The 15,763-nt window shown below is 42.4% G+C and overlaps 1 protein-coding gene across 2 annotated transcripts in view; it reads right to left on the bottom strand.

Moving 5' to 3' along the window:
- Vps45 (vacuolar protein sorting 45 homolog) overlaps positions 1–15,763 on the bottom strand; it is a 62,742-nt gene that overhangs the window by 12,047 nt on the left and 34,932 nt on the right. For both annotated transcript variants that reach the window (XR_007589065.1, XM_050124599.1), the window contains one exon: positions 10,270–10,401. Coding sequence is in view for 1 of the 2 variants with exons in the window: in XM_050124599.1 (XP_049980556.1) it covers positions 10,270–10,401 (132 nt within the window). In the remaining variant the exon portion in view is untranslated. The remainder of the gene's footprint in view (positions 1–10,269; positions 10,402–15,763) is intronic.

Raw genomic sequence — 15,763 nt, 5'->3', positions numbered from 1 at the left:
TTATTATTATTTTTCCAAGACAGGGTTTCTCTGTGAAGCCCTGGCTGTCCTGGAACTTACTCTGTAGACCAGGCTGGTCTTGAATTCATAGAGATCTGCCTGCCTCTGCTTCCCTAGTGCTGGGATGTGCCACCACCACCCAGAATAAATCATTATTTTTAATATGGTTCCCTCTTGGTTATTTGTGTCTGAGCTGCCACGGTAGCAGCAGCTAATGGCTCCTGTCTGGAAAACTTTTTTTAAAAAAGAAAAAAAAATCAGACAAAGGCCACTTAAATGATACATTTGAATGGCAACATGAATTTTACATTGAACTAACATAACTTCTGTTTAAGCCCTAAAGGAGACCGCCGGCATGGCGTACATTCTGTACTGGGGAGGCATAGGTAGGAAGGTCATTCTCAAGGTACAGAGTGACCCCCAGGTTGTTTCAGAATGAAAATGGTGAGGGGTGTGGTGTCACATATATTTCCAGGTACCTTCTGGCTTAAAATGAAGAAACTTACTCAAGGCCCTGTGTTAAAAACTAAGCCAAACCAGCAACAAAACCCCAAAGACCAGATACATACAGGGACACACTGTTTCTCGAGGATGTGCAGGGCTGGTCTAATTCTCAGCACTGCCCATGCTCCAAATCTGCAGAACCCAAACAAAAAGATTCCAGTCACCAAAGATTATGTTAATTCCGGAAATGCCCTAGGGAGGAAGGAAAGGTTTGTTTTCTATTCTTCTTTTCCTGAGACAGGATCCCAGGCTGGGCTCAAACTCCAAGTTCTCTGCCTCTGCTTCCTGAGGGGCTGGGGTCACAGGTGTGTGCCACCATGCCTGACATTTCTATGGTTTGCCAGTGTTCACACTAAGATTTAATTTCAATTTACAGAAGACAGTTATTAAATTTGCCATGAGAAGGGTAAAGGAGCCTGTGATTTTTTTAAAAAGCAGATCAATCTTGATCCATGTACATTAGGTAGCTCCCTCTTGATCCTAAACCGTGGTGATTTACGCATGCTGTAGTAAGTGGCATTTCTAAGATTCATCTGCAGAATAAATCTGTGGTAAGCTTAGATTTTATTTAAGATGGCAAAGATAAGAGAACCGAGTGACCTGTATCCATAGAAATTCCACAAGAATTATTTCCCAGTCTGTCTCGACATACCGCGCTCACAAGACACAGGATGTGACTTCCTGTTTACCGGGGCACTCTATTTCAGATCCCTGGGAGGCAGTGCATACCATCTCTTCCACCATTCTGACTATAACAGGAGGGCACTCATTATGGCATATCTAAAAGTAGACTGCTTTCTAATCTCCATCGTTTCTCAAAACAATACCGTGCTGCAGAGTCTTAGGACCACGGCTGCACGTCATTTGGTCCTGTGGGCTTCTCTTAAGTAACCGTGCAGCTCACAGCGGATAACAACAACCGTCAGAACTGAACCCTAGCAATTACAGAAACAAATTACTCAACTTACTCTCCCCATACTAAAGTCTGCATTGCACGCTCACGAACGGTACTGTCTGTACCTAAAATGTTGTTTCCCTCATAAAATACGAGCATCTCTCTGAGGGAGAGTCTGGGAGTGTCCCTTCCTCAGGCCCCCTGAATGCTATGCATAGGCTCTGGCCCCAGGCAGCATCCCCAGCCCTCAGAGTCAATGGTTTAAGAGATGGAAAGTCAGTGGGCCATATACTCAGCTATTCTTGAGGCTGAGGCAGGAGGATTGCTTGAACCCAGAAGTTTAGGACCAATCTGAGCAATACAGTGAGACCTGACTGGAAAGAAAACAACAAAAGGAGCATTGGACTACTTAACAATTTAGTGGTGCCTAGGTATTGTCCGCTCATCATGAGGATCCAGCCTTTCCACTGAAAGCTGAATTTTTTTAAATATTTATTTATTTATTTATTTATCATGTATACAATATTCTGTCTGTGTGTATGCCTGCAGGCCAGAAGAGGGCACCAGACCCCATTACAGATGGTTGTGAGCCACCATGTGGTTGCCGGGAATTTAACTCAGGACCTTTGGAAGAGCAGGCAATGCTCTTAACAGCTGAGCCATCTCTCCAGCCCGAAAGCTGAATTTTTTATATTACTTCCAATTACTTAACCCTTGTAAGGATAGCCTTTGAGAATACAATTGATAATTTCTTTTTTATTATTAATGATATATTTCACCATTTACTGGTTGCAGGCTATATATCTATAAGAGCAAACTATAAAGATCTAATATTGGATAATTATATATCATAAACACTAATATTTCCCCTCTTAGTTTGGCAGTTGTCATAGCAAGTCTCTCCTCCTAAAAGTGTCATTGGTCAGGAGCCAGTAAACAATCCTGTCCAAGATTTTTGGCCTTCTGTTTCTAAGCTGTCCACTCTATGTAAATGTTGAGTTTATCCGTTATCAGTCAGACAAGGGAATAACAAAGTTAGCTGCAGTCAGGCAGGCCTAGAGGATTTTTCTCTTCTCTTATTAGTTCTTTGAGAATTTCATGCACTATATTTTAATCATACTCATCCTCCCTCTCCTAACTTGTCTCAGATACACCCTTTTTCCCTTCCCACACCTTCACATCAAGGCCAAATTGTGCTGCCCAAATATTCTTGGTAGGATAGCCTTCCATCGGAGTGGGGTTGACTTATCAGGGCCACACTCTTAAAAATTGACCCTTCCTCTTCTAGCAGCCAAAAATCGCCAACATGACCACTGGTGTAATAGTGGCACAGATGTCACAGGAGTAGCCAATCACTTTCTGATTGGTTTTAAGTCCTGCTCTACAAAACACCATTGGGGGCTCTTATTTCTTGATTTCACACACACAAAAGATCATTTGCTTAGTAACTGACACTATCTTATGAAAAATTTAAATTAGTTTTTCTTTTTTTAAACAGTAAAGTGAAATTTTATTCAAAGTACTATAGTCAAACATCTAAAATATGCATTTTTATTTATATTTGGTAGGACTATTTTACTAGGATGTGCATATATAATTCTTTGTAATTTTTCTTATCTTTAAAATGAGATGTAGGGGGAGGGGGAGGGATATGGGAGGCGGTGGCAGGGAAGAGACAGAAATCTTTAATAAATAAATAAATAATAATTAAAAATTAAAATGAGATGTAGATGTTTAACTTTATACTTCTGATATTTCAAGTTAAAGGGAAGGTGCTATTTTCTTAGGTCATGTAGCTATACAGACTCAGTAGAAATAATTCTCAGAAAGAACATTTAAAGTGTTTAAAGGCCGTATTTTGAACAATGAGATTAGAATATATTAAAGGCAAAAGATTATCTTAATATACTTAGAGAACTTATTTGAATCAAGAAGATAAAACACTACATGGCTGCCAGCAAGCACTAACAAAAACCCTTTTTACCTAGATTTTGAAATATTAGGAACAATACATGGTCAGAGACATTTGAGAGATACTTATGAGAGAATTGCACATGGGCTCTGATTTCTAATCTCAATCTCTCGGTCTTTGTCTCTCTCTTGTTAATGAACTGCTCTGATGTGGTATATGCCAGGGTTAATGGACATACATAGAATACTCAGTATTGTCCCTAGCATATGGGGTGTGCTCAGTAATTAAATGCATCATTGTTTTTATCAGCAGCAAAGGAAAAACCTAAACGAAATGACTGTGACAGTCACTTCTATGTCAAAAACTATTCAAGTTTACCTCATTAGCCACTGAACTAGGTATCAAACTTGTTAATCATTTTTGGATGCAAGGCTACCTTTCAAAACAATATCATCTAAAAATTTGAAAATGAAATATAATGTCATAACTATTTTATATGCTCCTCAGAACCTAACTGTTAATTCATGGACATTTCCATTCCTGCACTTAAGGCAGAATATATAAAGATTCTCTTACAACAAAACATAGAAAGGCAAGAGAAAATTACAAGCATACTTAAGCACGTATCTAAATGCTTAAAAAGCAAGAGGAGATGGGGTGGTTACTCTTCCCTTTAGTTTCAGTACTCGGGAAGCAGAAACAGGGGGACAGGGATAATGGTGAGGTTCTGTTCCAATAAATAAATAAATAGGAGGAAACTGAAAAGTAATCAGACATCAGATGGAGAGAGTGTGAGCCAGACAGGTGATATGCCAGCATTCTGAAACAAGATCACGGCCACACTTTAGTATGTATGTTTTTATAATATGTAATATTTATGTATAAATGCTACACAAGGGCATGGGCAGGAAGAAAGCTTCTGTGAGAAACGGAATTAGAATGGAGGCTTGAAAGTTCTGTGTCCTCAAATGGTAACTGGGATGCTTGAACATCAGCTGGCTCTTTTCTTCCATGCACTTCAGATTACAGAAGGACTTAATTCCTAACTGCATTCTAAAATTTATCCTTGTACCCATATATGGATGTGTGTATGTATATATATATACATACACATTCATACACACACATATGTAACAACAGCAATTGAAGAAAAAGGAGGTCATTAATTTGAGAGGGTGTAGGGTGCATGGGAGGGGCTGAAAGGAAGAAGAAGTCATATAAATTTTAATTTAAAAAATTATAGGACTTGAACGAAACGAAGGACTTGAAAGCATGAGAAGGAAGACATTTGCAAAAGTAAGGCAAATTTGAAAAAGAAACAAACATAACTTAAAGTATAACATACTATTCTAAATTAAAATTCAAGGGAGACAGTAAACACAGAGTCCACAGAGCTACAGAGCGAGTGCCTGTGCTGGAATACTGATCTGAAAAATTCATACAGAAGCAAGCAACAGAGGTAAGAGACACTGAAAAACAGAGGTTAAGAGGCATGAGGGTCCAACACATACTTTGCGGGAGTTCCAGAAGGACAGACCACAGAGGGTGAAAGAGTGGTAACATTCGAAGAAATGTGACTAGAATTTTTCCAGAAATTATGCCAAACATAAAGTTTATAAAAAGTAACATATGTAAAAATATTTACATGCAAAATATTAAAACTAGAAAACCTAAGATAAAAAAGGATAATCTTTTAAAAGAATCAGAAGAAGCCAGGTGGTTGTGGCACACTTCTTTAATTCCCTATCTCAGGAGGCAGAGCCAGGTGGATCTCTGAGTTTGAGGCCAGCCTGGTCTACAGAGTGAGTTCCAGGACAGCCAGAGCTACACATAGAGACCCTGTCTTGGTGGTGGTGGTGGTGGGGAACAGGGGAAGAATCAGAAGATTGTCTTCAAATGAAAAACAATTAACAATCATAGTGAGAAAAGATTTTTTCTGTTTTTGATTCAGTCTCTCTCTATGATGTCCTAAAACTGGCCTGAAACTGGCTCTGTAGACCAGGCTGGTCTCAAACTCACAGAAATCCACCTGCCTCTACCACAGAGATGCCACAGCTGGGTGGTGATGGCGCACACCTTTAATCCCAGCACTTGGGAGGCAGAGGCAGGTGGATCTCTTTGAATTCAAGACCAGCCTGGTCTACAAAGGCTAGTTACAGGACAGCTAGGGCTGTTACACAGAGAACTCTATTGAAAAACTGGGGATGAAAAGGAGTGTGCCAGCACGGCCAACCTGAAAGACTATTTGTTGAAAGAAAGAAGTGAAAACTGTCCTACTGACTTTTAAATGCTGGACAAAAACTATCATCCCTGGAATCCTTTTTAAATTAAGAACTCCCCCTCTCTTCCTAGAAAGATTCATTCTTTGCTGTGGGATAATGCTCTTGTACACTGTAAAGATTTGTCACTTGTATTGCTTTAATAAAACACTGATTGGCCAGTAGCCAGGCAGGAAGTAAAGGTGGAGCAACCAGACTAGGAGAATTCTGGGAAGAGGAAAGGCAGAGATGCAGTTGCAAGCCAGTCACAGAAGAAGCAAGATGAGAATGCCTTACTGATAAAAAGTACTAAGCCTTATGAATTAAGAATTATGGGTTAATTTCAGTTGTATGAGGTAGTTAGAAATAAGCCTGAGCAATAGGCCAACCAGTTTATAATCAATATAAGCCTCTGTGTGTTTATTTGGGACTGAATGGCTGTTGCAGGACCAGGCAGGGCAGAAACTTCTGCCTACAATTATTTTTTTTAATAATTTATTTTTTTTAAGTGCATTGGTGTTTTTCCTGCATATGTATGTGTGAAGATGTCAGATCCACTGGAACTGGAGTTACAGACAGTTGTGAACTCCATGTGGGTGCTGGGAATTAAATCCAGGTCCTTTGGAAGGGTAACCAGGGCTCTTAATCACTGAGCCATCTCCGGTGTCCTGTTTACAATTCTTATTTTTATTTGTATGTATGTTGGCCCTCAAAAGTCAGAAGAGATTGTTGGATCTCCTGGAGCTGGAGTTATAACTAGTTATGAGTCACCTGATGTAGGTTCTGGGATCTGAACCTGGGTCTTCTGGAAACACAGCAAGTACTGCTGAACCATCTCTCCAGTCCTCAGCCCAGAATTCTAAATTGAGCTGAAGTAACACATTTTTAGCCATATCAAGGTGACTGGCAAAAGGAAAAAGGGTGTTTCCTAGTTAAAAGAAAACTGTATCAAAGAGAAGGCCAGAATGAAAGAAGCAAACTAGATGAAGAAGAGGGACAAGTCTGTAGGTAAATCTATTTGGGAGGAATGTTGAGTCAAACTGATCAGTTTGGGCCTATGGGAGTGGGGCAGAGCTCTATGGGAGTGGGGCGGAGCTCTATGGGAGTGGGGTGGAGCTCTATGGGAGTGGGGCGGAGCTCTATGGGAGTGGGGTGGAGCTCTATGGGAGTGGGGCGGAGCTCTATGGGAGTGGGGTGGAGCTCTATGGGAGTGGGGCGGAGCTCTATGGGAGTGGGGTGGAGCTCTATGGGAGTGGGGCGGAGCTCTATGGGAGTGGGGCAGAGCTCTATGGGAGCAGGGTGGAGCTCTATGGGAATGAAGTATGGCTCTATGAAATCAGGGTGTCGTTCTATGGGTGGGGTGTAGTTCAGTGGTAGAGGGCTTATAACACAAGGCCCTAAAACGTTTAGTCTCTATATTTATTTTTTTCATTTATCTTCTTTTAAAAATTTTATTTCGTTTTTGATACAAGGTCTCATCCTGTAGCCCTTTTGGTCTGAACCTGCAGACCAGGCTGGCCTTGAACTCACAGAGATTTGCCTGCCTCTGTTTCCCAAGTGCTGGGATTAAAAGTGTGTTCCGCCATGCCTGGATAACAAGTATCTTTTATGATTAGGCAAAATCAATTTATGGCAACAGAAATTCCACAAGCAGTGATGACGTGCAGAGGGTTGTGAGCAGGGGCACGAGGGGCCTTTCTGAAGACCCTGGTCACAGGGGTGTAGTTCGTGTGATATTTCACTGAGATGACTTCTGTATGTAATGACATGCATGTGGCACCATAGAAAGATGTCTTTGTCCCCATTCTTGGCACGGAGCTCCTGCAACCCTTGCATTTCCTGAGTGCTCTGCTTCATGAAGCTATTCTTACGGCCTCGGCCCGTGGTCAGAGGCTTGGAACTGGCAGCATGAGCTCGCCTCGAGCGTCGCAGTCGCTAACGGGCAGTAACTTAGTCATGTTCACATCATGTTCACAGAATGGAACCCCACAAACTCCTCTAACGCCAAGGTTCAAACATCTCTCAGGTTGCTGAGTGCAGTGTACTCACGCTGCCCATTCCCCTTGCCCCGCACTTTAGTAAATGTGAGTGGAGTGGTTTCCCGAGCTCGCATACAGCTCTAACAAGCAACCACACCTAGAGGGCTGTGGCTGGCCTCTAAGTGGGCAGTCCTGTGAGACTGGGCCTCAGTTCGTGAGTCTACACTAGGTGGACAGACACCAGCAGAACTGAGGGAGCTGTTCAGCATCTGGCCAGCTAGCGCCCAGAGGAGCAGAGCAGAGGAAAATATAAAACACTGTATGACTGCTGTAAAAGTCCACCAGGCGGTTTAAACCAAAACAAAATTCTGATAGATTACCTACTTACTTATTTATTTTTTGTTTTTGAGACAGGGTTACTCTGTATAGCTTAAAATTATGAGACATTATTAAGATACAAGTTTAAACATGAGTTCTAAAAGTAATGAGAAATGTTAGCATTTATAAACTTAGTTGGGAAAGAACTTTCTAAACATAACATCAAAGGCAAAAATCACTGGTAGCTTAATTACATAAAAATTAAAACAGTAACTATAAGGGAGGCTAGCATCCTGGAATCGGCACAGAACACACCCAGATACCAAAGTCTCAGCACAAAGGAGATTTATTACTCGGGAGGGGAAGGGATGGAGGTGGGGCAGGGAGTGTGACTGCAAAAGCAGCAGCAGCAGCAAGCACTAGCAAGCTAGCAAGAAAAAGCAGGTTTGTTTTGTTTTGTTTCCAGGAGTAGTTTTTTTTAAATTTTTATTTATTTATTAAGATTTCTGTCTCTTCCCCACTACCGCCTCCCATTTCCCTCCCCTCCCCAATCAAGTCCCCCTCCCTCGTCAGCCCAAAGAGCAATCAGGGTTCCCTGCCCTGTGGGAAGTCCAAGGACCTCCCACCTCCAGGAGTAGGTTTTTAAGGAAAAAAAGAGGGTAGCCTATTCTAGGGTAAATTGGTAAGTCCTCATTGGACACATTAGCCAAATAATGAATTTGGATTGTTGGACTTGGTGTTTTGTCTCAGAAATGAAGTCTAACAGCTTAGCAAGGCAGAGAAAGGTAAAAGGCAAAACCTGTGGGCACCATGTCTGCCAGGCTGGGGCCATGCTTGCCATGCTCTGGCCTGCTGGTGCCCTTCCATAACAACTACAGTGCAGTCCTGGAACTTTGTTTTTGAAGACAGGGTTTTTCTATGTAACAGCCCTGGCTGTCTTGGAACTCACTCTGTAGACCAGGCTGGCCTCGAACTCACAGAGATCCGCCTGCCTCTGCCTCCCGAGTGCTGGGATTAAAGGTGTGCGACACCACCACCCGGCTTAATGTTCTTAATTATACATACAGAAAGTTTAAGATGGTTAAGAAAAATAAAAAGAATACCTTAATGGTTAAGTGGGCAAAGACATTAACTGGCAATTTACACACACTAAAAAATGTGTGTGTCAGCATGTTCTGGACACTAACAAAAAGAGTTAAGAGAAAACTACAGCTAAAACTCAGGCAGCACTGGGCGGTGGAGGGGCACAGCTTTAATCAGATTTTCAAAACAAAAACAACAAAAATCCAAGCAGCCCCTTCTTTCAAAAATCTGTCAATGGATAATGATGTTATAATGATAACAATAAAAACTAACAGTATTTATATCAAACTAGAATAGACAGGTTTAAAGCAGAATTGCAATGGGGCCTTTTCACACAGACTTGGAAGAAATGTCATAAGGACATCGATTTAAGTGGTTGGGCTGTGGGGCTTTTCCTTCTCTGTATACTTTCTGAACTAAACAACAACAAAACCCAAAAAAACCTCTCAGAGTATATGTACATTACTTCCATAAGAAAGGCAAAATTACGTTTAAAAATAAAAGATGATATGCAATGAAAGAACATATAAGTATTTTTCATGACCCCAGCTACCTAAACCCAAGTCTCAGCACAGACCCTCTCAGGCCCACCGCCAAATCCAACCGTCCTGCCCTGCCCTACTTCTCGAGGAGTCTTTCTCCCCTTACCGCCAAGTTAGCTTTTCTAAAACAATATAAGTTTCCTGTAATTCTGCTAGTTAAAACTTCAATATTTCCATTTTCTTACATAAGAATAATAATTCCTCAGCTCCACAGCCCAGCCCTCCACACTCGTAGTAGAGAATCCAACTGTTCACTTTGCTGCACACATTCCGGAACGCAGGCCCTGAGTCTGTGCATGCTGCCTACAGCCCCTGGAGAGAGCTGTCAACAGAGCGTGCTCTCCCTTCCTATACTCAGGCTTTATTTGAGGCCCTGCTTGAATGTTCTCTTCGTTTTGAGACATTTGAAGAATCTATAGTTCTTTTCTCTCTCTCTAGTGTCTTACTTCCTTGCTTCTGTTCTGCATTTCCTGATAGATAGGACTTAAGATAGACTCTTAGCTTGTCTTTGTAGTCTTCTCCCTAATACACACTGAACAAAGCCAACAAAACAGACACACCCAATGCCAGGTTCAGCCATTTCCAAGGTGCCTGTCTGGTTGGTTGTGAGTAGTCCAGCGTGGCTGGCACCTCACAATCAGTTCCTCAGCTCACAGACGTAACCTTCTCAAAGCATTCTGGTTTACTGCAGTTTGGTCACCAGTCTTCCCAAGACACGGGGACTTTGCACATAGCCCCTGGGACAGGGAGAGAGCTGTAGGACCGAGACAGGCTTTACCTTTTGGTGTTGTGTATCGTTGTCCCTCCCAGAACGATCCTCACTCCAGGAGTGGTGCGGTTCAGGTTGTAAACTGTCAGCGCCTCTTCATAGGTGGCTCCTCCAATAACAAACACGATGATATCCTGAGGCCTGTGATGATGAAGACAGAGAGAGAATATCACAGGCTAAGACATAAAAAGGGGGCAAAGATTTGTTATTATATGCACAGTTTCAATTTCTAAGTCCCCTTCCCCCGTTTTTTTGGTGAAGGAAGCAGAATTAAAGCAGAATAAAGGGTTTAAAAAAAGTTTTAATTATCTCAAATTGGCAGGAAACAGAAGGAAATGCTGAATAGTGATTTGCTTTCTCCTTATGAGCGGATGTCTTATTTCTGTGCTGGGGATTTCAGAATAGCACAATGGTGTTTGCTGGAACCAAATGCAAAAATATTCTTTTATATTCAAGAGTCTACAGAGTGCTGTACTGCAATGCTCTCAACAAGCAGCATTCACGCCCGCACCACAGTCTCCTTCAAACACAGCCCTGTGTCGAGCACTGAGTCACAGTGCTGTTTACTGTGGCCCCTGTCAAGGACTCCGAGCACCCTGTAAGATTACAGTTATACTGGGGTGCCCTATGCTGTGATGATTACATGAAAGAACAGGGCATAAGCTGGAGAGACGGTTCAGAGATTGAGAGCGCTGGCTGCTCTTCCAGAGGTCCTGAGTCACAGCAACCACAGGGTGGCTCACAACCATCTAGAGTGGGATCTGATGCCCCTCTGGGATAAAGGCATATGTGCAGATAAAACATTCATATACATTAAATAAATAAATAAAATTAAAAATACTGGACACATAAATTAACAATGTAATCCGCTTCTGTATTCTTTGGCAATAACAAGTATACAGCTGGACACTGGTTTCATCTGGATGGCACTAAGTTGTTTCAAAATGGCTTCATCATAAAAGAAAACATTTCCTATCAGCCCTTTCAGCAGGCATAACAACATATTTTCAGTTATTAAAGTTTGTCTTTTCTTTTTTGTGTTACAGCACTTTATTTAAAAACTACATCAAACAGAAGGATCCATTTTGGAAGTCAGGGCTCCAAACCAAATAATCAAGATACACATGCTTATGTGTAGACTATGGAAAACACAGTGTACATTTCCTCTTTGGGTTTCCTTGTATCTTTCTAAAATACCTTGAAACAAGCAAACCAAGACAGAAGTTGTTCTTATAGGACTTCATGGAAACAGAAGCCGATAGTGTAGCTATTGCAATAAGTTCAGATGGTCTCTAATTACAGAAACTCTCCATTGGACAGTATGTAAGTCTGAAGATATGAAGAGGTAGTTATTTTGCAGTTAACTAGTTGGAGGACCAATTATGACACTTTTATGGGACTTGAGACATAAAATCTTGCCTTTACTAAATTTCTTTATGATTTTATTTAATTATATTTAATTAATTGATAATTAATTAAATATATTTAATTATATGCACAGATGTTTGGGCTGCATAGATGTCTGTGCCCATGGAGGCAGAAAAAGATGTCAGATCCTCTGGAACCAGACTTACAGACAGCTGTGAGCCATCATATGGGTGCTGGGAATTGAACCCAGGTCCTCTGGAGGAGCAGCCAGGGCTCTTAACTGCTGAGCCATCTCTCCTGGCACTAAATTCATCTACTAAAATAAACTTCATTTAAAACTCCAGCCAGAGGCTGGGGCTATCCCAGCATGTACAAGTTCAGGGTTCTATTCTTAACACCATAAACACACAGAACCACCTGGCCAAGCAATGTGTCGACCCGCAGTGCACTGCACACACTTGAAAAGGTCTTACAAGATCTTATTTGTAAGATACATCTTTGACGTTATATGTGGTAGTGCCTGTGAGGCATACTGGCACTTGGGAGGTATAGGAATCTGGAGAATCTAGTCTATGTAGTGATTCCAGGCCAACCAGGCTCTATAGTGAGACAGTGTTTAAAATAAATCAGAGCCAAGGAGATTGGGTCACTGGGCCAAAGGGAGGCCTAGGTTCAATACCCAGAACCTACATGGGAGAAGAAGAGAGCAGTCTCCTGCAAGTTGTCCTCTGAACCCTGTACACGTACACACACACACACACACACACACACACACACACACACACACACACACACACACACATTTAAATGCCAACCAACCAAACAGTAACAGTTAAAGACACTCCAAACTGTTTTGAGTAGATAAAGGCAAGTACACAGCAGAAACACAACATGCTGGAGACACTTCTCCTCACTCTGACTCTTTAGCTGTGCCATCCCTGACTCTACTGTGTCCATCCCCCAGCATTCCTACAGAGGTGACCACTGGTGCTCATCTGTGTGTGCCCCCACGTGGCATTTTGAAGCACAAACACAAAGCATTCTGTATACACTCTTCTGTGCCTATACGTGTGTGGACAAATGCACTCCTGTACCCATGAAACATGTATGTGGCTGTCAGAGGACAACTTGCAGGAACCACTTCTCTCCTTCCACTTCTGGGATCTGGGGAATTCAACTCAGGTCATCAGGTCTGGCAGCAGATTCCTTTGCCATCTTGTAGTCCCCACATTGTACAGGTGCTGTTTTCATGGGGGACCCAGGTTCCCAGAACCTACACAGTGGCTCACAATCACTGCAACTCCAGTTTCAGAGGATCCAGCATCCTCTTCTGGCCTCATGTGGGCACCAGGCATACATGAAGTGCACGCACATACAGGCAAACACTCATACATATTAAAAACATCTAATCATTTTTAAAAATTTAGAAATTGGGCATGAAGGTGCACGCCTTTAATCCAGCACTTGGGAGGCAGAGGTGGGCGGATCTCTGTGAGTTCGAGATTAATCTGGTAAACATACCAAGTTCTATGCTAGAAAAAGCTTCACAGTAAGAACCTGTCTCAAAAATGTATTATTATTTTTGTGAGAAAGCTCTCCAGGTCATTTCACATATGCCATCACACCAACAATCCAGCAGAATGCCTGCTCTCCCAGGTGTCAGGACCATGCATTTCAAAGCTGCTGTCCCTTTAAATGTGCAGGTGACAAAGTAGAATCTCATGCTGACTTCTGATGTCATCTGGCCATTTCATCATAAGCTAATTTCAGGAAGTAACTTCTGTCGCCGGAGTGGGACATGTTACTAGCTTCACATAACCGTCCTTCAGTCTCTGTCTTCACCTGAAGCAGCATCTGACAAGCTGCTTGCCTGCTTTTTCTGGGTAAACGTCCAGTTCTCCTGTTTTCCCCCCTGTTCTATTAGTGGCCATTTTTTCCTCTTCCTGGGTAGCTCTGTTTCACCTCCCTAAGTTTTCAAAGAGGTACCCAGAGTCTAGCCGCTTGGCCACTTCATAGACTACACTCACTGTGGCAGTTTGAAAGAAAATGGTGCCCAAAGGGTGTGGCACTACTAGGAGGCATGGCCTTGTTGGAGGAAATGTGTCACTGTGGGGGTGGGTTTGAGGTCTCTTTTGTGCAAGCTTCCCACTTCAGAGTGACAGTCAGTTGACTTCCTGTTGCCTGCAAAATGTATAACTCTCAGCTGTTCCTCCAGCACCACATCTGCCTGCATGCCGCCATGCTCCTCACCACGATGATAGTGAACTGAACCTCTGAAATTGTAAGTGAGCCTCCTCAATTAAAAGTTTTACTTTATAAGAGTTGCCATGGTAGCTTGGAGATGGTGGCACGTGTGTTTAATCCCAGCACTCAGGAGGCAGAAACACGAGGACCTCTATGAGTTCAAGGCCAACCTAGTCTTTAAAGCGAGTTCTGGGACAGCCAGGACTGTTACACAGAGAAACCCTGTCTCAAAACAAAACAAAACAAAAAAAGAAGAGTTGCCATGGTCATGGTGTCTCTTCACAGCAATAAAAACTCTAAGACACCCCTCCTCCCCTCATATTCTTCAAATATGGTGATTTAAATTAATGCAATTAAATTAAAATTTCATTTCTTCAGCAGCATTAGCCGCATACAGTAAGTGGCTCTGCCCACTATGGTTTGAGTGTGTCCCCCAAGGGTTAACACACTGAAATGTAATCCCCTTGTGAGACATTAGGAGGGCATACTCTGACTACAGCGGCTAGAGGCTGTGGACTAGCCAAGTTCAGAGCCCGCAGGACTCTGAGGGATGAAAGGAAAGACAGAGCAGAGGGTGGATATCATTGTCTCAGAAAATGAGATTTCCTGGGCAGTGCTCCTTGTGGTGAAGGACAACCCTGAGGCCCATCAAGCAGTTGGGTTTGGATAAATAAACAGTGGTGGATTGCACAGATTATTAAGAAGGACAGCCTGCCTGTCTGCAGGGAGTACAGTGATTATCTCAGTGACTGGTGAGGGGAGTCAGATCGGAATGCTTGTGTTCTGAGCTCCTGATCTGGTAAATCAGAAAAGCCACCAAGCAGGCAAAGAAAACGCCCTGGGGTACCTGTTGGTACCTGTAGCTGCCCTCTATGTAGGTTATGCAAAATATAAGGGCAGTGCCTAGCTGTGGGGCCAGAGAGATGGCTCAGCAGTTACGAGTGCTTTCTACACAACCATGAGGATCAGGGCTTGAATCTCAGGATACAATGTCTCATACAGGCATTGTGACCCCAGTTCTGAACCACGCAGAGACAGGAGGAGCACTGGGGCTTGTTGACTTCCAGCTAGGCCAAGAAAACGTGAGCCCTAGATTCAAGAGAAATCTGTCTAAAAAAAACAGGCGGAGAGTGCTAGAAGAGGAACCTAACGTTCCCTGATGGCCTCTACATGTGTGCACAGATGTACCTGATCACATGTGCAATACACTCAAGACACAAGAGCATACACACAAATCTTTAAAACAAAACTACCAAAAATCCTAGCTAAAGAGATAAAGTCTTAGAATTTGGTCCAACTGTACACCTAAAAAAGATGACTATGTCATATTTGACTATGATATAATTAATACAAGTTTTGAGTTTCCTGTTGTTGATTCAATGTGGCTAAGGAACATTTATGAAAAACTTTAAAAACAATTTTTTATAGATTTTATTTTATGGTATATGTATAAATGTTTTGCTTGCAAGTATGTGTAACATGCACGGGCCTGGTCCTGTGGAACTCAGAAGGTTTCAGATCCTCTGGAACTTGAGTTATGGATGGCTATGAGCCACCATCTGGGTCCTCTGTAAGAGCAACAAGTGCTCTTAATCCCTGAGTTATTTCTCAAGTTCCCAAAGACCCTTTTTTAAAGTTTATTTTATGTGTATGAGTGTTTGCCTGTGTGTCTATCTGTGTGCCATGTGCACACCTGGTACATATGGAGGTCAGAAGAGGGCATCAGATTCCCTGGAACTGGAGTTACAGACAGTTGTAAGGTGCCAAGTAGGTGTGGGAATTGAACCTAGGACATCTGCAAGAACAAGTGTTCTTAACTACCATCTCTTCAGCTCCTTAAAAACTTGTATAAAAGGCTAGAGAGATGGTTCAGTGGTTAAGAGCACTTATT

Source organism: Alexandromys fortis, unplaced genomic scaffold, assembly GCF_014885135.2.
Source record: "Alexandromys fortis isolate MF-2015 unplaced genomic scaffold, M_Fortis_MF-2015_v1.1 scaffold_218, whole genome shotgun sequence".
In the NCBI taxonomy this organism is placed as follows: domain Eukaryota; kingdom Metazoa; phylum Chordata; class Mammalia; order Rodentia; family Cricetidae; genus Alexandromys; species Alexandromys fortis.
This window is presented reverse-complemented; position numbering and strand designations above follow the sequence as displayed.